Source organism: Pseudonaja textilis, chromosome 11, assembly GCF_049901715.1.
Source record: "Pseudonaja textilis isolate UNSWEBS1 chromosome 11, rPseTex1.2, whole genome shotgun sequence".
Lineage (NCBI taxonomy): Eukaryota > Metazoa > Chordata > Lepidosauria > Squamata > Elapidae > Pseudonaja > Pseudonaja textilis.
In genome coordinates this window covers 19227194-19251649 of record NC_142000.1, presented here as the reverse complement: position 1 = coordinate 19251649, position 24456 = coordinate 19227194, and the positions used below count along the sequence as shown (strand labels likewise).

Sequence of the window (24456 nt, the reverse complement as noted above, 5' to 3'; positions counted from 1 at the left end):
TAAGAGTTAGACGAAGCTTTAAAATGAATGAGACCCCCTTCATTTGATAGAAAGAGCACATGATAAGAAATGATGTTCCCTTGGGGTGGAATGGTTACCATTTGCGCCAAAACAAAAATAAGCAAAAAAAACCCTGATTTTTTTTAAAGATACTGCTTAACTCCTTTCCTTTATGCATCTGGAACAGAACAGCACTGAGATCATTGCTAAGAAAAATGGACTTCCTTGCAAGCACCTGCAGTGGGATATGAGCTACTCAAAACTTTGGAGATTGGACTGAAACTTGGTCGAACTTCCAAATCAAACGATATTTCTGAACTGAGTCAGAAAGTTGAGAAACATTTCTCCTCTCTGTAATGTATGAACAGAGATTAACAATGGGAACAAAACATGAAAGTTGGGCAATTGACTTTTTCCTGAATTAGCATGAGAGTGAAGATACACAGTGCTAACCAATTGCAGAGATCCAAGATATTTGCAAAATAAAAAAGGCAACTTGGCTGCAAGTGACAAACTTTACCCTCCTCTGTAAAGGATTGGTGCAGAGATTCATCTTCTTTTAACGATCCCATAATCCTTTGCAAGGTGGACCCTGGATAACTGAATGGAGATAGCAGAGTGTTTACTGGCTGGATTCCCTTCCTGTTGCCAAAGAGTTTTGTTCAGCAGATATTATCTCATTGTGCCCAGATAGAGAAAATCCGGCTCTACCTAGGATTGAACTCACAGCCTCCTGATTGTGAGGTGAGAGCTTCACCTCTAGGCCACCGTACCACTCTAAGGATTGGTGCGGAGGAAAAAAAAATCAACAGAAGGGATCTATTAAGGCATGACATCAAGTTTTGTAAGAGGGGGAGCTTTTTTTCAGCACAACCTCTTTGGCATAACTCTTCTTTTTAAAAAAAACAAAAAAAGAAGAAGTTGGTGTCATTTTGTAAGATGTACATAATGAAAAACACATCCCTTGGCCGATGATGAAACTTGTGGTGTGAGGATCTTCATAGCTTGAGTCCTGGCTGAAGGACAAGGTTCTTGATGAAAGAATGGAAGAGACTCAGAAAGTTGCGTAGCTTCCTTGAGTTCCCCGTGGTCTACTTTGTTTTTTAAACACAGCATGCACATTTTGCCAAGGAATCCTTCACCAAACTACACCTGAGATGGTTCCTCGTTTTCTCTTCCTTGGTCCTTCTTTTTAAAGCAGGTCTGGATGCTTCTCCTCCGTGGTTGCATTTGTGCTGGCAGAACCCAGTTGCTCTCCTCCTCAACTGTAGTCCTGCCAGTCATATCTGTCTGCTGGAGAGCAGGAAGTGCATTGGTCTTCTCAGGTTGATTGAATTAAGCCCATCAAGGCTGAGAAAGACGCTGGAAATTCACCATCCAAGGTTGATGATGAGTGAGCCATTTGTCAACTCTGGCTAGGACCAATATTTTAAATAATATTTGATTATTTCTAAATAGACTTCTTGGCTCTCCTTGATGATCCGTGGGGGCTGCGGCCAAATAAAAGGAAAATGGGAATTGAATTAAAGAGTTGAGATGCTTTATAGGATTCAGGTGGACGACTGCAGTCCTTAAGGCTGATGGGGAACCAAGATACTATACTTTTGGGAAACACTCAAGAGGATTGAGGGATAGTACAACTGAGCCAAAGAAATCTTCGTTTATGTTAGTTAAAGGTGGATAGATGATCAGAAAAAGAGCTAGAAGGAAAAGTAATCTATATATATAAATGCGAAATACCACTCATGCATCATCACAACATCTCGAGAACCGTAAAGCCTACAAACTTGAAATTTGGTACGTATATTCCCCTCGGCTTCTAGGTGCTCACTAAGAAAGGATTTTTCAAAATGACCACCAGGACATTAGTACTTCTTATAGTATTATTAACATGTTCTGATGCTAAGGAGTTCTACTCCTCCTCCCCACCTGAAAATAAACCTGTTCCAAATGCAAAACACAAGCAGAGGAAAGGAGTTACAGTCCCAGTTTCAGAGCACCAATCACCTTTAGTACAGAACAGTTGAGCTAAGCCACACCCAGGCTCCTTGCTGTCTCCTTCTTGCTCACACAGCAAATACTCTTTTAGTTTCCAACAGCCTTCAACTCTCTGACACACTGACAGGATGCTAGCCAGATGAATACTGATGGAATGCTGGTAGGCAGAGGCGCAATTTTTTCCCTTATTTTCCTCCCCCAAAACTAAGCCCAATCACATAATTTCATAGGGAAGCACGAGTATAGAGCTAGTTGTAAATATAGCTGATCTAAGAAATGAGGTGTTTCAGTACAACAAGGAAGACAACTTCTCTCTGGATCATGTATCACATTAAGACATGGTTTGCCTTGTCTTAAGGGGTTGTTAATTAACCTATAATGGAAGAACATAAGACTAGTTCTATAAATGAAGGAGATCTTTGAATTATTTCAATTTGAAGGTCATTAATAGGGCCTGAGAAATGCAATAAGTTAGTCTCCTCTTCTTCATGGCAGCTGCTCAGATACTAGAAGATTGCTGTCAAGTCACTGCAGCCCTTCTTTTCACTAAACTAGATGTACCCAGTTCCTGCAACCATTCTTCATATGTTTCAGCCTCCAGCTTCCAACTCCAAAGCAGAGCAGACAGTCCTAATATTTTGCTCATGGAGGTGAGCAATCCCAAATGCAGCAGCTGAGAGGGAAGGTTGAGGTGTTGGATCATCTTCTTCATCTCCAGGAAGAGTGGACGTGTAGCAAAGAATCGTTTTAAGATTGGTCTTAAGAGATGGATTATCTGCCCTGTACTGTATACATCTGATTCTGGGCCATCAAGTCATTTATGACTCTTAGCGACCACATAGATTTTTTCCATGACGATCTGTCTCTGACATGGTCGCCAAGATTTCTATTGATCTGTTGTTGTTGTTTTTTCCTGCCTGAGAAACTAACGGCCCATGATCCTTGGTCTTTGGTGGTCTCTGAGCTTGCTTGTTTCTGGCAAACATTCCCTAGTTGAGTTCAACTGACCCAACTAGGAAGCATCTTCAGTGCTTCGTGGGAGGAAGGTTTGTGCAAGAAGAGGAGGAGGAGGAGGAGGAGGAGGAGGAGGAGGAGGAGGAGGAGGAGGAGGAGGAGGAGGAGGGGGATGGCTGTGAGGTCCTTGATGCTGAGTTTGCCTTTTTTCTGGGAAACGTTTCATGACCCAAACTAGGTAGCATCAGCACAATTCTCATCAATGGCCACGAGAGGGCAATGGTGCCTCACTTCTCGTAAGCATTCAGACCAAACGGGCCTTGTACAATGTTTTCCCCCAAAATCTTACTAGAACATAGAATCATGGGATTGAAGAGACCGTGGAGGTCTTCTAGTCCAACCCCCCCTGCTTAAGGCTGGGGACCTTATATCATCTAGGTCAAAACGATTGTCTGGTCTATTCTTGAAAACCTCCGTCATAGAAGCCACCACAACTCCAGGAGGCAAGCCGTGTTCTGCTGATTAATCACGCTCGGTGCCTGAAAATTCTTCCTCATTTCTGGGTCGAAACTCCTTCCCATTACTCCTTGTCCTATCCTCTGATGCTTTGGAGAATAAGTCCTCCTCTCTGTGACAGTCCCTCAAGTACTAAAAGACAGTTATCACATTATCCATAAGCCTTCTTTTTTGATAGGCTAGACCAGGGCTGTCAAACTCGATTTTATTCAGGGCTGCATCAAGGTTGTGTTTGACCTGGGGGGGGGAAGGGTGGGGGGGCATGGCCAGGGTAGGTGTCACCCGCTTGACACCACTTGTGTCAGGGGCACCTGTGGCCCAAATGCTCTGCCAGTGAAAACAGGTTCACGAGCTCCATTTTCACCTGCAACGGCCTCCTGCAGCCCTCTGCAAGAGAAAATGGAGTTCAGCGGGGCTGTATCAGAGGTGGCATTCAGCTGGTTCTAACTGGTTCTGGAGAACTGGTAGCAGAAATTTTGAGTCGTTTGGAGAAACAGCCAATTGCCACCTCTGACTGGCCCTGCCCGCATCTCTTCTCTGCCTCCTATTGAGTCCCAGCTGATTGGCTGGGTCTTCTTTGGTTGCCCTGCATAGGAGAACGGAGCTGGAAAGCAGGTTAGTGGGGTGGGGAGGGAATGGGATTTTGCAGTAATCTTCCTACAGGAGATTTTACGGTATCCTTCCCACGCCCAAGCCACACCCACAGAACCAGTAGTAAAAAAATGGAATATCATCACTGGGCTGTATGCGGCCCTCTCAAGCTCCGTTTTTGACCACGATGGCCTCCTGCAGTCCTCCGCCAGCGAAAATGGGGCTCTGTTTTCACTGGCAGAGGGCTGCAGGTCATCGTCGCCAAAAATGAACATTGTGAGGGATGCATGTGCCCCTCCCCACCGAGCTGCATTTTCACTGGCAGAGGCACCACGGACTGGTTGCTGTTTCCAGGGCAGCACCGTGGGCCAGATCTAAGCATCCAGTAGACCGGAGCCAGCCTTGAGTTTGGCACCCCTGGGCTAGACATACCTAGTTCTCTTAACCATTCCTCATATAGTTCATCATCATGATTCATCATCATTATTCATCATCATGCAAAACCCTAAGCTGAAGCTCACAAAAGTGTTGCCTTTGAATAAAACGTGTTAGTCAGAAAAGGTGTTTCTGATTTTGGGATACCGTAGCCTAGCCTACTTTTTTCTCCTCCAACTTCAGTGTAAATTATTCTTCTGGAAACAGAATCACCATGAAGGCAAGAGAAGTAGCAAAACACTCCCCAAAATTTATTTATTGAAAAATAGTTCTCGAAATACAACACATGAACAGATACATCCCCAAAGCAAGGTTTTTTGCTTTACTCGGTCTAGATTTTTTTAAAAAAATCCCACCAAGATTTGGATTTAATAAAAGGAATCCTTCCGCAGCTTAAATTAAGGAATATATTATTAGGCTTTGGTGGTTCAGTCTTCTTTTTTATCTGAAATATTTGAATGTTCGTCTTCGGTCACTAGTGGGCAGACTTTGTTCCTTGCCAACGGAGTTGTTTCAGAAGAAGACAGAAAACTTGGGGTGGTAGGGGTGACTTCCCCAGAAGTGAATTCCGCTTCTGTCAACAGCTGGCAGCGTTGCAGCTCAAGGTATGTTGTAAACAGCTTGGCATACTCAGGGTGCTTCTCAGCAAAATCCTTGAACTCTTCTAAAAATAAAAGAACGGACAACAGTTATTTCAAACACAGGGACTGGTCTGGGGTCACACTAAACCAGGAGAAGGCAACTTGTATGTGGTAGATAAACCAGATAGGAATCACAACTAGACGACCTAAAGTCAGGGGTCTTCAAACTTCACAGCTTGAAGACTTGTGGACTTCAACTCCCAGAATTCCTCCTTCAGTCATGTTAGCTTGGAAATTCTGGGAGTTGAAGTCCACAAGTTTTAAACTTGCCAAGTTTGAAGACCCTTGGATTATATAAATAGATGGTTGATTGATTGATCGATTGATTGGTAGGTAGGTAGGTAGGTAGGTAGAAGATAGATACTGTAGATCAGGGGTCTTCAAACTTGATAGCTTTAGGACTTGTGGACTTCAACTTCCATAATTCCTCCTCCAGTCATGTTAGCTCAGGAATTCTGGGAGTTGAAGTCCACAAGTCTTAAATTTGACAAGTTTGAAGATCCTTGGCCTAAGACAACTTTATTGTGAGGCTACATTGACAGAACTTTGCAAGTGTGGACATAAAATTCTCTCCCCTCCCCATTTCCTTTACAGATGAAGAAACTAGTGAGGGTCTCTTCTAAAATCCTCTTGCCTGGCCAGTTATACAGCTGTGGGCTATGCTGTTCTATTATCTGGTTTAATGAAAAGAAGGACGGGGTGACATGATAACAATCTTCCAATATTTGAGGAGCTGCCACAAGGAAGAGGGGATCAACCTACTCTCCAAAGCACCTGAAGGCAGGACAAGAAGCAATGGATGGAAGTTAACCAAGGAGAGAAGCAACCTAGAACTAAGGAGAAATTTCCTGACAGTTAGAACAATTCATCAGTGGAATGACTATCCTCCAGAAGTTGTAGGTGCTTCATCACTGGAGGTTTTTGAGAAGAGAATTGGACAACCATTTTCCTGAAATGGCACAGGGTCTCCTGCTTAGATGAGAAGACTTCCAAGGTCCCTTCCAACTGTTATTCTGTTATCTGATTGTTCCCTTGGCAGCATCTCTTCGTCCCATCTCCTAAGTTCCTTCCCACATTCCATTCCATGACACCCCCAAAGTCTCCTCCCAACTGCACCCCTCAAATCTTCACTTCCTTAATTCCCTACTTGGCTGCTTTACCATAGGAGAGCTTGTTAGATTTGTCAGCGTCAATCTCCTTGAAGAGGTTTGAAACATCGAGGTCAGGAAGCCCAAGTGATGAACGGAGAATCAGGGCAAATTCGTCTTCTGTTATGCTGCCATCTTCATCAATATCGAAAAGCTGTAAACAAAGAGGGTTGGTCAGGAAGGAGGACAAAGCTCAGCTCCCAGACATCTCCACATCAACCTTTGGATGCATGGAAAACCCTTCCCAGATTTCTTTTAAAGCCATCCGAGGATTGGCATTCTGTCCACCCCTTTTGAAGGCTCTGCTTTTCATCTTGAAGTGGTAGAAGACTTAGTTCCCATAAGAACCAACTTCTCTGTTATGAACTTCTCGCTACTTTAGAACCACGTAGTCAGGAGGTGAGCTGCTGGGGGTTCGTGTGGGTTCAGGAGAAACCCTGGCTAAGAATCTGTGCAGCTTGGAGAACCCTCAAATCCCACTCCTGGCTGGCCCTGCCCACCCCTCCCCTCCCAGGAGTCCCCACACAGCCTGTTTTGGATGCAGATAATGGCAGGGCATGCACGGAGGCTCAAGGAGGGTGAAAAATGAGCCCCCCGGAAGTTCAGGAAGGCCGGAAATGGGCCTGTTTCTGGCTTCCAGAGAGCCTCCAGAGACTGGGGGTGCTATTTTCACCCTCTTGGAGGCTCGAGGAAACCTCGGGAGTCCGGGAAGGGCAAAAACACCCCCCCCCACACACACACACCATGTGCAAGAGGCCGACTAGGCCACGCCCACCGTGACCATGCCCACCCAGCAATCAGGAAGAGAACCACCCCTGCATGTAGTCCCATTCTCAAAAGAACACCTAATATCACCCAAATCATGGCTTCCCCATCAGGAAGAGCACCTGATTTCAGATCAGAAGGCCGGAGGAGTAAGAGATGTAGCAGTGCCAAGTGACAGGAGGAGGAGGAGGAGGGAGGAGGAGGAGGAGGAGGAGGAGGAGTTGGAGAAAGATCAGGGCCTGAAGGGGGAACTAAAGAAGATCTGGAAAAATCAAGGCCAGTTTGGTTCCCAGGTGGTAGGAGCACTCAGGACCGTGTCTCTTAAGCCGAGAGAGTGGATCCAATAGATCCCAGGATCAACTTCAGAGCTCTCTGTCCAGAAGAGTGCAGGGCTAGGAACAGCTAAGATACAATATACAATATACAACCATCCAATTTCCAGGATTCTTGTAGAGGATCCGAGATGGTGAAAAAAAAACACAGACCACCCATAGGAGAAAGGAAGTAAATAAATATATGGCCCGCAATTTTGTGAAGCTTTCCCATGATGAGCTCTTGATCATGAAAATTTAGACTTGTTAGTCTAAAAGGATGCCATCGTCCCATTTAGAGTGCCGTAGATCAAGGAATATCCAAACTTGGCAACTTTTAAGACTTGTAGACTTCAACTCCCAGAATTCCCCAGCCAACCATTCTGAGAGTTGAAGTGCACAAGTCTTAAAAGTTGCCAAGTTTGGAGACCAGAGACTAACAAGACTGTCCTCCTCCAATGATTCCCAGGTTGATGTGCCAGGCTCTGCACTAAATCTCTCCACCCACAGATACGCCCTACCTGGAATTGCAGATCCGTGCTGCAGCACACCTTGAGTCCTCAGTGAAGAGGATTTACCTGAAATGCCATCTGAATCGTCTGCTCCGTGTTGGCAGGATTGCACAGGACTGACAAGCCAATCACATATTCTCGAAAATCAATGGTCCCGTCGCCGTTCTGAACGAGACACAAGACAATCACAAACATTGTTGAAGTTGCTTCGCGATGCTGACGTGTCTCTTTCCCTTATCCATTCGGCTGATGTCCTTTCACAACAACCATTCCATCAAGAAAGCAATCCTTCTTTTCATTAAACCTACCCAATTCCAGCAACCCGTTCTTCGTATGTTTTAGCCTTCGGTCCCCTAAAAATAATGGTGATAAAGAACATAACAACAGTAACAACAACCAACCAAGTAGTGAGAACTACTGGCAAGAGCCCAAAAAGTCTGAATCAGATTTTTATAAGATCCAAGAAAGAGGCAACAGACTTTGTAGAGTTATTCACTGCAGGGTGGCGCCCTTTCAAAATCTTTCTGGCTTGGCATTCATGCCCAAATAATTGCACCCTCTTTCAGTCTGCCAGTGTCAGCACAGAAAGGGTTAAACTTACAGACTTGAATACCAGACAATTACATTCCTGGTTTCAAAGGAGAACGGAATGCAACCCATAATGGGAACAGCCCTTGAAAACTTCTATCTTCCTTCTGGAATGTAGGCAGAATGACTTCTGCTGGGGAGGAAAAAGAGCAAAGAAAAAAAAAGAATGCCTTTGCTTGAACAAAAAATAAAGTTTTGTTAACTTTTCCAACAAAGTAGGCCTGGACTTTTGTTCAATTCTGTTCCTTTTCTGAACTGAGCCTCTGAAAGCAAACAAAAACACCAACCTGAAGTGAGGTTATAGGCAGCCCCTGAAACTACCTGGGCAGGTAAGGCTTGTGAGCCCAAAATGTGCCCTAGGACACGCTCCCAAATCCGAAGCTCTTTGAGGCATCTGCCTGAAGCCCCCTCCTAAAATTTTAATTGATGCCACCACCCCCACCACCCCCAAGTCCATTTCCGTAAACACCCAACGTTTGTGACCATGTCACAATTCCCTGCAAACTAATTACAGAAGAGCAGCTCCAGATACAGATTTTAGCTGCCAGAGAACTTTGGCTTCTCTCTTCACCCTCCAAATCAAGAATGTTGTGTTTTGAACAGATGCAAACAAAACCCGGTTGGCGAAACAAACACGAATTGCCCCCACACCTCTCTAGAACGGGACAAAGAAGTCACGGTGCCAAAATGAGCCTCCGAGGTGTTTCTTTTTAAGGAGATTTCCAGGAAACCCCGTGGGTTTTGACCTCCCTTGACCTCCGAGGGCAAATCCTTGACTCTCCTTTGGAAAGGAAGCTGGGCTGGTTTCAGGATTGCCACCCATCGACTGTCTCTGCTTCCATGTGACGTCCCTGCCTCTTGGAAGCTTGCCTTGAAAGGGGAGGGGAGGGAAGGGAAGGGCTTTCGCTGCGTAGATTTGTCAGCGATGCTTATTTCGGCCTACAGAGATCAGCAGCCGCTCTTGTGATGCAGTAGAAAGTAGAAAGCAGCACCTGGCTTGATCCCAGCCGGCCAAGGCAAGGTTATTACTTGGAGAGGTAGCCTCAGGACTGCAAGGGAGAGCAGTTAAGGCCTTACAACATCTTAGCCCCAAAGCAGAGGGAGGCTCCTTGAATGCGTTGCCAAGAAACCAGCCCATCAAATGATCAAGGGAACTGCTTGACTCTCGAGGGAGGCCTTGTTTTCCTTGCAGAGGAATATGCAGGAGAGAGACGGAGACAGAAACAAAATGAATGTGTGTTTCTGTACTTAAAGCAATTAAAACAGAGTAGTATTTCAATACAGTTCCCCACCTCTTCAAAAAGATCTGCAATGGAAACTTGCCCCCACCCCCAAAAAACTTTAAACTTATTCCTTGGCTAAAGCACCCCTCTAAATAATGCAAGAACATCCATGGGGTGAATCTTTTATCTCCTTATTTGGTGGCACCACCTTTGTAAGGTGGTCTTTCTTTTTTTTCCTTTTAAAAGAATGGAATTATCCCGAGAAACATCAATAGCCCAAAACAACAGGAGGGACAACTTCAGCCAGTTCGCACCAGTTTGAGAGAACCGGTTGTTATCTTTCTGAGCAGTTTGGTGAACTGGTTGTTGGAAGAAATCATTAGGGCAGAGAACCCGTTGTTCAATTATTTGAATCCCGCCAACATCAGATCATGCATTTAACATAGTAACGATGATCAGATAGGACCCAAAGACACATATGAGCAATTTCAAAGGGATGGATGGATGATTTCAATGGCCAGAGAGAATGACATGGTTTTAGGGAGAACCAGGTAATGAGGAGGAATGTTTGTTAATATAATCCTGGGCATTCGGAGTCTTAATAAGGCCTGCAGCTGTACCATCTGGCTATCCAGAGTCTAGAAAGCTGCCCAGTTGGGTTCCTCAACTAAAACAAGGAACTTTTCTGGAACAGTAAATTATCCTTTGAAACTTTTGACCAAGGAGAGATACAGCTATCACAACTGTCAATTAGAACATGCCCCCTTTCTCTGAGCTGGTTTGGAGATGCTGCTTCTCATATTATTTCAACTAGAGTGTTTTTCCAACTACAGTTGGGTGAACAAGGCATGAAGGCCAGTACCCCAAAAACACTCAACTCACTACAGGAAAAGCCCCAAACCAAGTCAACACAATGGCATAGTATTTGAGTCACGGAACCCATCAAAACCAGTGAGAAAGAACAAGCACATTTTGAGATCTCTACCGGATTTACTCAAAGATCTGTTCCAGAGGAGGTAGAGATGTCATCTTTGGGTCTGTCCAAGTCACCACATCTAAAGTATTTTTCCAGGTCAAAAACAAATAACCAAGTTTAATCCAGGGCCTCATTTCTCCACCTGCCACAAATGCTCACAGCTTAAGATGGTCAAGAGTTTTATGTCAACCCACACATATAAAGCAGGGATTTTTTTGGAAAAAAAGAAAGGTCTAGCAATATATCACTCCCTGTCACTTTGGGCCACATAGCTACAAAACAATCAAACAACCCACAATATTCTCCTTTTGTTATCATCCAAGTTTATTTTCTCTTCTTTACAACGGAGAGACCTTTAAATGACTAGTCAGAAAAGATCTATTTTTGCCACAATTTCTTTCTTCAACAAACCAGCAAAAGCAACAAAAAACATGCTAGCCCAGAAGCTGCAGGTGTCATCTTCCTCTGATTGTGTTTACACAACGTGTTGTTTTCCAAATCTCCCAGAGTGCTATTTCCACCACTCCAAATTGCCATAACTGACTATGATGGAAACATAGATATATGGAATCTAGAGGGGAGCCATTCATATTATTCCTTCAAAAATGAGTTTGAAATCTTGATCAGAGGACACCAGAGCTCCTGGCATAACTGAGATCCCAGGTTATGTTCAACAACAGAAACATCTGTAAATTAAAGTCAGCCAGACTTTTGAAAAAGCACAAGAAGAACTATCTTAACCAGACCAGGGAGATTATTCAAGGCTTAGAATCCGGGAATATCAATTTACGAGGAGAAGATAAGAACAATATTGGAAACAAAATACGTAAAGGACATCAAAACATATTCTCCTAAAGCAGAGAGGGAGAGAATTTGGAATTATGATAGTAACAGTTGCTTCGTTTTGCACAATGTAGGCGTTAACCTAAGGAGAGTAGGCTATCTTTTATTTTGCAACAAAATGCTGGGTTTTCCTCCTAATTGCCTATGAACTAACCCCCAGGTTCCCACACATTTCCAACAGTGCTAACATGAGTTTACAACCTTAATACTGTTGCAGAATTCAGGCACAGACATGAACAACAAACCAAAACATAAGCAATAAGCAAATGTTCTTAAAAAATGCATGCGTTGGCTAATCTCAATAACCCACAGGTGCTATCAGCCAAAAGGCACTCACTGTAAGCAGGAAGGTTTAATTCAAGTCTTGGCAGAAGCAATTTTACATCTAGCCCTCTTCCCTCAATACCCCCATAAATGGTACAGTCCAAGGTGGAGCAAACCACTGCTTTGTCTTTCCAGCTCTTGCTTGTTTTAAGAGTACATGGTGAGCTGCAACCACTCTTCAATATTCATCTGGACTTTTCCATCACCACGTCGGTCCAGGGATTTGAAGGCCCGGAACATTCCATCCAGACGGACCAAGCAGCTGATGAAGTTGTTGAAATCCATGGTGCCGTCTTCGTCAGCATAACGGCGGATCATCAGGGCGTAGAGCTGCTCATGGAGGTTAAACCCGGCGGCCTTGAAAGCCGCGGGCAGATTCCTCATCTCGATTCTCCCCGCCGGGCCGGTGTACTCTTTGAAGGAGCACTGCCACTTCTTGATGTTGTTCCAGAGATACCTGAACTGGTAGAAGTCCAGCTTGCCCGTGGCATCGCTGTCCATGACGGCCACCATGCTCCGGCAAGTGTCCAGGCTGAAGCCTTCGGACTGCAAGTCCTGATGGCGGGCCATCACCTTGTTGAGGATGTTCATCAGCTCGGTGGCACACACTTCCATGTCATCGCCGGCCAGTTGGGCAAAGAGCCTTCGGAACTGGCGTAGTTCCTCACTTTCGTTGGCTTCCACATTGGCAAAATGGCTGCGAGGAGCTGGCGGGGGCTCTGGTTTGTACTGGGCTGCGGCTTCACTGATGATGTTCACCAGACCTCCGAGAAGACCCAAAACGTTGGTAGCTTTGCTGCCACCGCCACCACCACTTGTTCCTCCTCCACCACCACCACCACTGCCGCCTCCTCCTCCAGACAAGAGTCCACCAAGGCCTTGTATGAGGGCACCTCCAGCACCACCACCACCTCCTCCCGTCAAGTTCTTCAAGAAGGCTCCAGCACCACCACTGCCTCCTCCTCCTCCTCCTCCTCCTCCAGCACCACCACCTCCTCCTCCTGTCAAGTTCTTCAGGAAGGCTCCGGCACCTCCACCTCCTCCTCCTCCACCACCACCTCCTCCTCCTCCTCCTGTCAAGTTCTTCAGGAAGGCTCCGGCACCTCCACCACCTCCTCCACCACCACCACCGCTGCCACCACCACCACTGGTGGCGGCATCTAGCAAAGCTTGAGCAAGGAACATGGTGGAGAGCCCCAGAACCTGCAGCGTCTTTCAGAAGCTCTGAGTGTTTGTGTGTGAGTGTGTGAAGAGAGCCGAGCTGGGCGTGTTCTGCAAGAACGGATTCTGCTGCCAAAGGAAATAGCGATCCTTCATGTCCGCACACGTCATGTTTTCCACAGCTGGAATTTATTGTGGGCACGGGGCCTCGCCCAAGCTGAGCGGAGGTGGAATTTTCCTTCTGCAAACTTGGAAGGGGGGAAGACTTCTCAAGCAACCCCTCCCTCTTCAGTCTTTTCTCTGGTTTGTTGGCTCTTCTACAAATCCTAGCGCCCACCTCCAGCTCAACACTGCAGAACTTCTCGTCAGTTTTATACTACATATTGCAATTCTCTTTTCTTTATACACACATACAAGATTGATCTCTCTCGGTCTCTCTCTCCCTCCCCTCCCTCTGTGTGTGTGTTTCTCTCTCTCTCCCCCCCCCCACCTCTTTCCCATGAGCTTCATTTCTGCAAGCACTACAATGCTCGTTTTGTTTTGCTCTTGGCAGGAGCGGACACGGTACTTACTCTGTCAAAGAGAGTAAACAGCTCTTGCAAGACATCCGAGATGGGCAACTTCAGATAGCTAGCAAACTCCTCAATCCCGATCCGACCACCTTTGGACTTGCTGGCGATCTTTGCAAATTGATCCAGCTGCTCCCGGATGCTGTCCCATTTGAGGCTATCCAAAAAGAGGAAGGGCAAGGAGAGGGGAAGAGAAGGGGTGACCTGAAGCAGCCTTTACTTTTCAAGAGGAAAGTCAGGCCTGGAAGCCAGAACAGTTAACTAAAGAGGGAAGCAATTCGCATTTATGAGGTGGAGATCTGTCTCTTAAGAGTTATAAACACGCATTTAAGCAGCAGTTAGATCTCTTTATGGGATACATGCATAAAAAGGAGAAAGGAGGTTAAAAAAAAAAAGAAGCTTATGGCCAGATATATATGGCGCATAGACAAATTTGTGCAATTATGCATTTCAGCACTTTTTGCACATATTGTGCCTGAAAACTCCACTCTTAATGTTGCCCAATCCATATCTTATTGCATCTTTAAATGTTTACTGTTCTCTCTCTCTCTCTCTCTCTCTCTCTCCCCCGCCCCCCGCCCCCCATCCCAGTCTCCAAAAATCTATCTGCAGCCCACAGAAGCCCTTCTAGTTCCTGGATCTATTACTTGGAACCCTGGCATTGAAAGAAATGAAAAGAGCAAAAAAAGATAAGGCAGAGCAAAAAGCAAAGATAAGGCAGGCCACTTCATTCCAAACATTTGCATCCACTTGTTCCAGGGGATAAAAGATACATAAATGGGGTGTCAACAAATTTCCTTGTGGACTCAAGCATCAAGCAACTTTCTGGGAAATGGGCACTATGTCTCAACACACCCACCGGAAACTTTTGGATAGTCACTGAAATTGCCCACAAGGCTAAGAAGTCCAACTGAGCCCTCCGTGTGTGCATAGAACTGCCAGAAGACAAGAATGGTTAAGACAAAAGGGGCGAACTAGGGAGTAAGGCTTGGAGGTGATTGGCCCCTCCCATAAGACCTAAAGGAGGAGCAAAGGGACAGGAGTCTTTGCAGGAAGCAACTTTGTTCGTACTGGTTGGTTTGAAACCTGAAGCTCTGTGTTGAATTTGTGGCCCGTTTGGCCTTGTATAACTAATTGAAATAAAGAGAAAAGGTTTGTGGGACTAATGTATGTTTGTTAGTGTCTTTATAAACCTTGGTCAGAACATCCTGGGAGTTTTCTCCCAACCCTACTCAGGTTTCAGGTCAGCTTCAATATCACCAATTTCTATTTATAACCAGAGAAAGTTCAACCCATGATCAGCAGATGCTAGAAACTAAATCCCAGGCTCGATGATCCCATGATCATCACCTTTTTCCCTGGATCCCTCCAGCTCTCTGACTAAGCAGAAAGATTCTAGGGCAACTGCAGGGAACATCTAATTCTAGTTCTCCAGATATATTATTTATTTACATTTGCGTCTTTATTATTAACTCAAGGCGGCGGATATACCTAATGCAGCAGTTTTCTAGACACAAGGACAGTTTTTTTTCCCAAAGGCCATCACTCTGCTAAGCGTATGATTTCCTCAGCACTGTCCAACTATTTACAAACTCTGCACTACTATTACTGGTAATCTTCTCATCACTCCCTATCACCCATCCCCTCCCACTTGTGACTGCATGACGGTAACTTTGTCGCTTGTATCCTTATGATTTATATTGACTTGTTTCCTAGTATGATTTGATGGCTTATTGTACCCTATGACCATCATTAAGTGTTGTACCTGATGATTCTTGACGAATGTATTTTTTCTTTTATGTACACTGAGAGCATTTGCACCAAGACAAATTCCTTGTGGGTCCAATCACACTTGCCCAGTAAAGAATTCCTATTCTATTCTATTCTATTCTATTCTATTCTATTCTATTCTATTCTATTCTATTCTATTCTATTCTATTCTTTCCCTTCCCATCCCTTATTCTATTCTACTCTACTCTACTCTACTCTACTCTACTCTACTCTACTCTACTCTACTCTACTCTACTCTATTCTCAACTCACAACAGTTCATTCAGTGACCATTCAAAGTGACACTGGGAAAAAAGGGACATCTGACCATTTTTCACACTTATGACTGTTGCATTATCCCTGTGGTCATGTGATTCCCTTTTACGACTTTCTGACCAGCAAAGTTCCTGGGGAAAACAGATTCACTTAACATCCATGCTACTAACTTTAACAACTGCATTGATTCACTCGATAGCAGTGGCAAGAAAGATCACAAAATGGCACTAGAACTGACTTGACAAATGTGTCACTTAGCAACATAAATTTTGGACTCAATACTCAGAGTTTTGCAGCATTAATTTAGCACCAGAAAAACAAACACAGACAGCTGAGGCTTCATTTAACATCTTCATAAACATAATAGGTCGATTTTACAAACCATTTGTAGATTTCTCCAACAGGGAGCAAACTCAGACAGAAACAGGTTGCAAGTAACTTCAGCAGACATGCTACAAGTGCAGAGCAGAACAACTCAACTTCAGCAGAGAATCAGACCTCAGTTTCACTTTAGTTCAGCAGGCAAGCAAGACACACAGCAGAGGAGAGAAGCAATTTCATCTTCAATAGACAGACTCAGAGCTTAACATTGCTGCCTAAGCTACTTCTAGTTTCAATTTCCAAACAGTCCTCATTGTCTGACTTAGCTGCTATACCTATTCGTTGGCTAACCTTGTTACCAAGCTCTATTTCAGTTCATGAATATACTCTGACACTCAATTGTAGTTATAAGTTGAGGGCTGCCTGTATTCTTCTTCCTTCTTCTTCTCCTTCTCATTTTTTATTCTTTCTTTTTTATTCTTATTTTTATTTTATTGCTATCATTTTTATTCCTCCTATTTTTCCCATGACAACCACCCTGTGAACGGAGTTGGCCTACTTACTTCAACTTCTTGCTGATTTTTGTGAATTCGACCAAACCAGCTTCCATGGGGAGAGTTAACTGCCCTGCTGAAATCATGAGCCGACAATCTTCGTAAGTGTGATCCGTGACAGGCACATCCAAAACGCTGAGATTGAAAGACACAAAACCCACAAAAATTCAATTCAGTGCTAAACTTAAAAGCAGCTGCTCAGAGGCCACGGCTAAGCGGACTAAGGCAGGTGACACCTGGAGATCTTCCACAAACTCCAAATAAAAAAGCATATTTAATCAGGAGAACATAAACATCGAAAAGATTCTCAAAAGGAAAATGGGCGATGCAGTCATTTCTTTGGTCTTTGCCAGAAATTTCTGGCCTCCTACGGCTATAAAAATAATTCTTCTGGATGAGGAGGAATCCAGAAAAAATTATTCATCCAGGAGGAAGGAAGGGAGGGAGGAATGAAGGAAGGGAAGGAGGGAGGGAGGGAAGGAAGGAAGAAAAGGAAGGAAGGAAGGAAAAAAAGGAAGGAAGGAATGAAGGTAGAAGGGAAGGAAAGGAAAGAAAAGGAAGGAAGAAAGAAGGGAAGGAAGGAAAAGGAAAGAAGGAAGGAAAAGGGAGGAAGGAAGGGAAGAAAGGAAGGGAAGAAGAAGGGAAGGAAGGAAAGAAAAGGGAGGGAGGGAGGGAAGGAAAGAAAAGGAAGGAAGGAAAAGGAAAGAAGGAAGGACGGGGAGGAAGGAAGAAGGGAAGGAAGGAAGGAAGGAAAAAAGAAGGGAGGGAGGGAGGGAGGGAAGGGAGGGAGGGAGGGAGGATCTGTATGAAAGCTCACATATCCAGGCTGTAAAAATAAAATCTTTCCAATGCCCTCTAGATGGTGCAACAACCTGCTCACTCTATTGCAAATAAAGACATATTCTCCTACAAACACTGACCTTGCCATTTTGTTACGGACTCTGTTGGCGAAAAGGACGGGGTCTTTCTTTTCTGCCTCCGATGGGGCATGAACAGGGAGGAACTGAAAAATAAAGACAGCCTCAGTAAAAAAATAAAGGCAGCCTCAGTGTAATGGTCCAACAGAGTTTGCAGCTTTTTAATTTATTTCTCAGCTAAGGGGAAGGTAAGATTGTCTGCCACAAGAGGGAGGTACAGCCTTAGGAAAGGAAAACCTTCTCCTTTTTTTAAAAAAAGGAGGCATTATTTTGCACCATGTTGAGAAAAAACTCTTAGAATTAAAACATCAAACAAATAGAAACACTTTCCTTTCCTTTCTTTCTTTTGTTTCTTCTTTCTTTCTTTCTTTCTTTCTTTCTTTCTTTCTTTCTTTCTTTCTTTCTTTCTTTCTTTCTCTTTCTCTCTCTATCTCCCCCTCCCTTCCTCCCTCCCTCCCTTTTTTCTTTTTCTCCTTCCTTTCCTTTCCTTCTCCCTTTCTCTCTTTCTCGCTCCTTCCCTTCCCCACCAATAAGTAAGAAATGGACACAATTTATTCCGCTTAACCAGACTGAACAGCCATCGTCCTTTTCTTCTTCCTTACCTCCACTTCAATTTTCGTAAAAACCTGGCACAGAGTCAGCACTAATGCCTGTTTGCTAAAAAAAAGAAAGAAAATACGTACAAGGTTGCTTTGTACCATTCAGCATTCGGATTCATTCCTCTAAGATTTCACTTAACAGCTGTTGTAAAAATGATTAAACAATTGGGCCCGGTCATGTGGGCGCTTGAACTTACAACCACAATGATTAACAACAGAAATTCTGGTCTGTTGTTGTACTCCAGATGATAATGGGGAGGAGGAGGAAGAGGAGGGGGAGAGGGAGGAGAAGAGGAGAAGGAGAAAGAGGAGAAGGAGAAAGAGGAGAAGGAGGAGGAGAGGAGGAAGAGGAAGAGGAGAAGGGGAAGAAGAAAAGGAGAAGAGGAGAGGAGGAGGAAAAGGAGGAGGAGAGGAGGAAGAGAAGGAGGAGGAGAGGAGAAGAAGAAGAGGAGAAGGAGAAAGAGGAGGAGGAGGAGAGGAGGAAGAGGAAAAGGAGAAGGAAAAGAAGAAAAGGAGAGGAGGAGGAAAAGGAGGAGGAGAGGAGGAGGAGAGAAGAAGAGGAGAAGGACAGGAGGAAGAGGAGGAGAATCACCAGCTCCACCATTATCATTATTACCAGTTGCCACCACAAACCCTTTGATCTGTGTAACAATTTTAAAAAGGCATCAATGCTCAAAACTGTTGCATTAACTAACCCGCCTAACACAAATAAGTCATTTCTGTCCTAAAGATTTGACTTACAAGCTGTATCCCTGCCAGGTCCATGTCACAGTATCCTGGAGGAATTAAATGAAAGGGAAAAAGAGAGAATTTATTCAACAATAAGAAGACATGATTACAAAACGAATCAAGGCTGGGAAGTCAAGGTTTTTCAAGTAGCAAGCTGCAGGTTAGGAAGAAAAGGAGGACACAGTTGTACAAATTGTACAACCTTTTTTTTTTTTTTGTGGCAGTCATTAAGCAAACACTCCAGCCGTTAACCAAACCAGCGATTCTTTATTCAGTAAACAATTTTACTAAAATCCAGGAGCCGGGTTTCAGTAAAACTGTCATAAAACATGATCACATGAGCATGGGATACTTCAAACAACATCTATAAATGCAGTTGTGTTGCTGAATGCTTGAAGTTGGTCCTGTGACTTTAAATCTAGGTCAAAGCAACCCAAGGTGGTTCCATTATAAGTTGGAACTGTTGCAAAGTGACTAGTCATAAGTCGAGGGGCACCTGTACAACTGAGCTAATTTCCCTGTGACTAAATTCAAAACTTACCAACTTGTTGGGGTAGCGAATAACCACCGGCTGAACAGGAACCCCAGGAATAAAAGCTCCTAAAAATATAAGCAATTTATTTTAAGGTCCCTACATCTTTAGCTTGGAACTCCAGCATTTGTAGAAAGTAAATAATATCTATTTACCTCAAAATAAAATAAACGTGATAAAAAGTTCCCCAGTGCTCAAAAAAGAGGCCATTTTTTTTTGACCCTCATTCTCTCTTTCCCTCATGGCATCCTGTTAGAAATTCTGTATATATAAAGCACCAAACAGAGCAAACAAACAGCACAGTCACCATGTGCTGTACTGCTCAACTATATTACTGTAATAGGAAACAGGAAACTAACAAATCCATAACAATGTTTGAAATGACTGGCATACATCCTGAACTGTTCCTTCTGCTTTTCCAAAATAAGTCATCCAGTGAAGCCTTTCTCACCTGGTTTAAATGTGATCAAACACGATCGATTTGTACACGTTCCTTCTGGAAAAATCATTACCTAGAATGCAGGAAAGAAGGAAAGAAAGAAAAAAGCAAAGAAAGGAAGGAAGGAAGGAAGGAAGGAAGGAAGGAAGGAAGGAAGGAAGGAAGAAAGAAAGAAAGAAAGAAAGAAAGAAAGAAAGAAAGAAAGAAAGAAAGAAAGAAAGAAAGAAAGAAAGAAAGAAAGAAAGAAAGAAAGAATCATTTATGTTTAATTATTCTGCAAATTTGACAATTCCTGCTTCAGGTTTGACTGTGTGATAATTCTCCCAGAACCAACATACTGGGAACAGTGCTTCTCTCAAACAGCAGCTGAGAAAGTTAACCCTGATTTCTCTCTAAATCTTAAACACTGGGACAGTTTAATAAAATCCTTTTTAACCGCCAGAGGGCACTCTAAAATCAGTCTGTTTTTTCAGGTACAGATATTACTAAGTTTACCAAATTTCTTCTAAAGGATAACCTCCAGATGTATTAAGCTACAATTCTTAAAAAGAATTGGCATTTTAGGAACTGGGGTGTGGGAGAGAAAAATTCACCTTGCTTGACCACCTTAATTCCACCATACAAAATGTAAGACAAGAAGGTAAGACAAGAAGCAACGGATAAGAACTAATCGAGGAGAGAAGCAACTTAAAACTAAGGAGACATTTCCTGACAGTGAGAACAATTAACCGGTGGAACGGGTTGCCTTCAGAAGATGTGGATTCTCCATCACTGGAGGATTTTAAGAAGAGACTGGACAGCCACTTGTTTGAAATAGTACAAGTTTTCTTGCTTGGGCAGGGGGGTGGACTAGAAAACCTTCAAGCTCCCTTCTGACTCTGTTCTGTTCTGAATGCAATGCCAACCACGACTCAAGACCATTTGTTCTGCTTTTTTTTTTTTTGTCCATGCTAAACTTTGTCTTCATTTTTGCAAAAAGGATGGAAAGAACGCAAAGGAAAGACGAGCTTAGAGAAAGCCAAATGGGGAAGATTCATCTAAACCCAAACCACGGAGGGTTTGCGACAACGCCACAAAACCATGTCTTCACTGAGAAAAAAATAGTTTCAGCTATTTTCTGCAGGAAAGCAAACCCTTCCTTCCCCTGAAGCTTCCCGAAGCTCCCGAGACTATGAAGCTGTGAAGACTCTGAAGCTGAGCTGTAGAAATGGTACCTGAGGCCATTGTTCTTCTGAGGTTGCCCGTTTTGTTATTTCGTGGATAGTATGCTTCCGTGAATCTGGGTCATTCCGTGAGACCAGCACAGGCTGGAGGGCATCAATGAACCCTATTCAAAAAAAATAAATAAAAAATAAAATTGCAAATAAATTTGCAACAAGAAAAAGTGGGAAAACTGTTGTTTTTGTTCTGACCAAGGCTTCCCGAGATCGTAATTAAGCACATGCTTAGTAAGAACAACTCTTGTTTTATTTCAATGCTGGGAATGTTCATTCTCAGCCGGGAATGAGTCTCAAACACTCCCTTGAGATAAGCACCCACCTTTCTCTCCTTTGAATTGCTGCCAACAACTAGAGTGTACTATAAAAAACCAACCAAAGTACAAAATCCACACAGAGCTTCAAGGATTAATCTGAATAGAACAAATGACTTTGCTTTCTGCAAAGATTTCATCATCTTTGCCTGTCCTTTATCCCTTATGGGAGGGACAATCACCTCCCAGCCTTTCTCCCAAGTTGCCCCTCTTGTCTCAGCTGCTCTTGCCTTGTAGCAGCTCTGTGCACAAGCACACTGGGAACAGGCGCCCTTTGTTCCTCTTCCTCGTTGCTGCCAGACTCTGGAGGCCCCTGAGGCAGCACCCCACTCCCAGATGGTCCTGGCCCCATCTCTGCATTGGATGCAGGACCCTCATCCGAGTCCTTCCCAGACTCCCGGACAGGTCCCCGTTTTTCCCCACTGTCTGATTCCACTGCCATCTCCACAGGCTGCCGGCGAACTACAACAGGTTTGCTCGAGTTTTGCCGGGACACTTACTGCCAAAAATGGGCACCCAGATATTCTCTTCCTTGGATACCACAGAGGGCAAGCCTGCCACGGCACAAACAATGCTGTCAAAGAAGCTAGAGTGTGGAGCGACCACTAAGATGGGTGCCTCTTGAGGACTAGCGACTTTCCCTTTGACTTTGATTTTGAAGCCCATTGCAAAGAACAAGGTTCGACCGAAGACGAGGAGGCCAATGTGGGATATTCTCCTTGAACAGAAATAAAAAGAGATGTTTTATTGGGCATTTTACCAGATTAAGTACAACAAAGGGAATACATATTTGATTTTACATGCATTAACTACAGCTAGAATTGTATTTGCACAACAATGGAAAAGTGAAGAGACCCCTACAGATGAAAATATGATTTAAAAATATTAGAATGTGCAAAAATGGATAGACAAACACAATCGAGGAAAAGGAAGAAACTGAATACTTGTTCACATGGGACTCATTTTATCAATGGCTAGCTAATAAAAATAGAAGTTAGAAACATGTAGATACAAGAAAAGGACTAATGATACAAGGGAGGTTTGTTAAAATGGATAAGCTGCTGCTGCTATTATTATTATTATTGTTGTTGTTGTTGTTGTTGTTATTATTATTATTATTATTATTATTATTATTATTATTAGCACAGTCAGCCAGATGTTCAGACTGGGTTTGGCATTTTTGTTCCCCTATTGAATCCTTACCAAGGACCCGGAATAGGCAAATCTGGATGTTTGATGGCGTTACAGATATCGCCGCAGGATGGAAGCTGTTCCAAGTAAAACTGCCTTCTGCAATTGACTGATGGCAAATGTGTCAATGCCACTGATGGTGTTCAAGTGGTGCTTCAGTTGTTTTGGGACTGCACCCAAGGCACCTACTGACTATTGGTACTACCCTTGCTTGCCTTTGCCATAGTCGTTCTACTTCTATTTGTAGGTCTTTGTATTTTGTTATCTTCTCCAGTTCTTTCTCTTCTATTCTGCTGTCTCCAGGAACTGCCACATCCACTATCCAGTCAATTATTAGTATTATTAGTATTATTAAACTAATACCAATGTAATGAATATTGTTGCAAACACTTCACTTTCTAAAAATATTTGTACCCAGACAACACACTGTTTAACTAAAAATGGAATTTTTATATGTTATAAAATTTAAAAGAAAAAAGAAATAAAGAGAGATGTGTTGCTTTACTGGTTCCTAAGCCATCCTTCCTGGCAAATTATGACCCCCTTTGTGGCTTGGCTGGCTCAGGAATTCTGGGAGTTGAAGTCCACAGGTCGTAAAAGGGCCCATCCTCTGGTTTAAGGCCTCAGGCCAGAAACCAGGAGACTGGCATGACTTTGGGCCAGTCCTTCTCCTTCCACCCTAGAAAGGAAGCAATGACAAATCGCTTCTGAAATCTGGCAAGAAAACTGCAGGGAGAAAACTTATCCAGGAAGTTGGGCAAAGAGTCAACACTGACTCAAATGTAAATATGAGTTGTACACACACACACACACACACACACACACGCACACTGTTCAGCTATTTCCCCAGCACTACAAGACTTGGGCAGGATGCCTCTCCCTGTTTCTACAACAGAAATCCTAAAGCAATTTCCAACATTTACATATGCTTGACTGGCTCATTCAACCATTGCAATTCCCATCCGGTGAATCAATATGTCCTAATTATTCATTTGCATCTTTATTTACTTCCAGCCCTTTTCATTGGTTGGGGGGCTGGGGGGGTGAGGAGGAAAGAACAGCCTATCACACTATTACTAAAACGTACAATGCAAGCAAACCCACAAAGCTATGCACAAACAATATGAAAAGTGTACAGTTTCAATTAAAAGCATTGAAAAGGGGAAGTAAAATTTTGGCCACCACATTACCAAAAAGATGTTGAGACTTTGGGAAAAAATGCAAGGAAGAGCATTAATATGTATTATGAGATCGGTTAGCAAAATTAAAAGAAATGGGTGGATAGACAGAAGGGTAGAATTTTGGAATAGATTTCTGAATGCTGCAGAAAATAAACATAGTTATCAAATAAATATTGTTATCATTAACTCCACAGTACAGGTCAGCCAACACTGAAACATATGTCTTCCAATCTTAAAACAAGAAGTTTAGAGTCATTCTTTTGTTTTGCAAAAGGACCAAAATAAAACATTGCAGTCCTTCACTTCCGCTTGCAATAAACAGGATAAAATTAAGTGCATGTGTGTGAGCTTTTAATCCAGTTCTGCTCCAAAATGTTGGAATTGGTCCAAATTTCCTGTTATCTTGAGCACCGTTGGGTTCTTAAGCAACATTTACAAACACAAGCAGGAGGTGATTTGTGTAGAGTCAACATTCATTTCAGGGCAGAATGAAAAATTAAGATTATGTTGCCCATAATAAATGACCCACGCAGCAGTTATTGCAACTGTTTCACCTTCTGTGCTCTTTCCTAATCAGGTGATGCGTCCATGAAAAATACAAAAAATGATCTTTAACTATTTCCCATATTACCTTTTCCATCCTCGGAGTGGCGCTGAGCCTTTTTCAGGTGGTGCAGGAGGTTGCAAGAAGTACAAAAGGCCATACCAGCAACAGAAGGAGCAGGATGAACGTAACGCGTAGAGGAAGGAGGATAAGGCCCAAGAAGAACACCTGAGAAAGAAGGGATAATGTTAAGGAGACAATCTGGACAACTTCTGATATTCTTGACTTCAGAAACATTAAGTCTCGGGTTAAATTTGT

At 43.5% G+C, this 24456-nt stretch overlaps 2 protein-coding genes across 6 annotated transcripts in view; both read right to left on the bottom strand.

Annotated features, from left to right (window-relative positions):
- Positions 1–4724: 4724 nt before the first annotated feature.
- Positions 4725–24456, bottom strand: part of LPCAT2 (lysophosphatidylcholine acyltransferase 2) — a 28772-nt gene continuing 9040 nt past the window's right edge. Inside the window, 14 exon segments of the mRNA XM_026714048.2 lie at positions 4725–5158; positions 6296–6437; positions 7938–8036; positions 13559–13712; positions 16485–16610; positions 17396–17478; positions 17995–18049; positions 18733–18767; positions 19262–19320; positions 19704–19764; positions 20906–21018; positions 21723–21940; positions 24226–24260; positions 24262–24366. Of these exon segments, the coding sequence (XP_026569833.2) occupies positions 4923–5158; positions 6296–6437; positions 7938–8036; positions 13559–13712; positions 16485–16610; positions 17396–17478; positions 17995–18049; positions 18733–18767; positions 19262–19320; positions 19704–19764; positions 20906–21018; positions 21723–21940; positions 24226–24260; positions 24262–24366 (1521 nt within the window). The 3' untranslated portion in view covers positions 4725–4922.
- Positions 10959–13148, bottom strand: CAPNS2 (calpain small subunit 2). Of its 5 annotated transcripts, none has more exons than XM_026714050.2 (2): positions 12884–13148; positions 10959–12787 (listed from the first exon to the last, which is right to left on the bottom strand). In XM_026714050.2, exons 1-2 carry the CDS (start codon positions 13008–13010, stop codon positions 11973–11975), a joined length of 942 nt encoding a protein of 313 aa, XP_026569835.1. In that variant the 5' UTR covers positions 13011–13148; the 3' UTR covers positions 10959–11972. The 5 variants fall into 5 exon arrangements, with proteins under 5 accessions (XP_026569835.1, XP_087796834.1, XP_087796835.1 ...); XM_087940708.1 differs by having other exon boundaries at positions 10959–12826; positions 12938–13143; XM_087940709.1 differs by having other exon boundaries at positions 10959–12823; positions 12938–13143.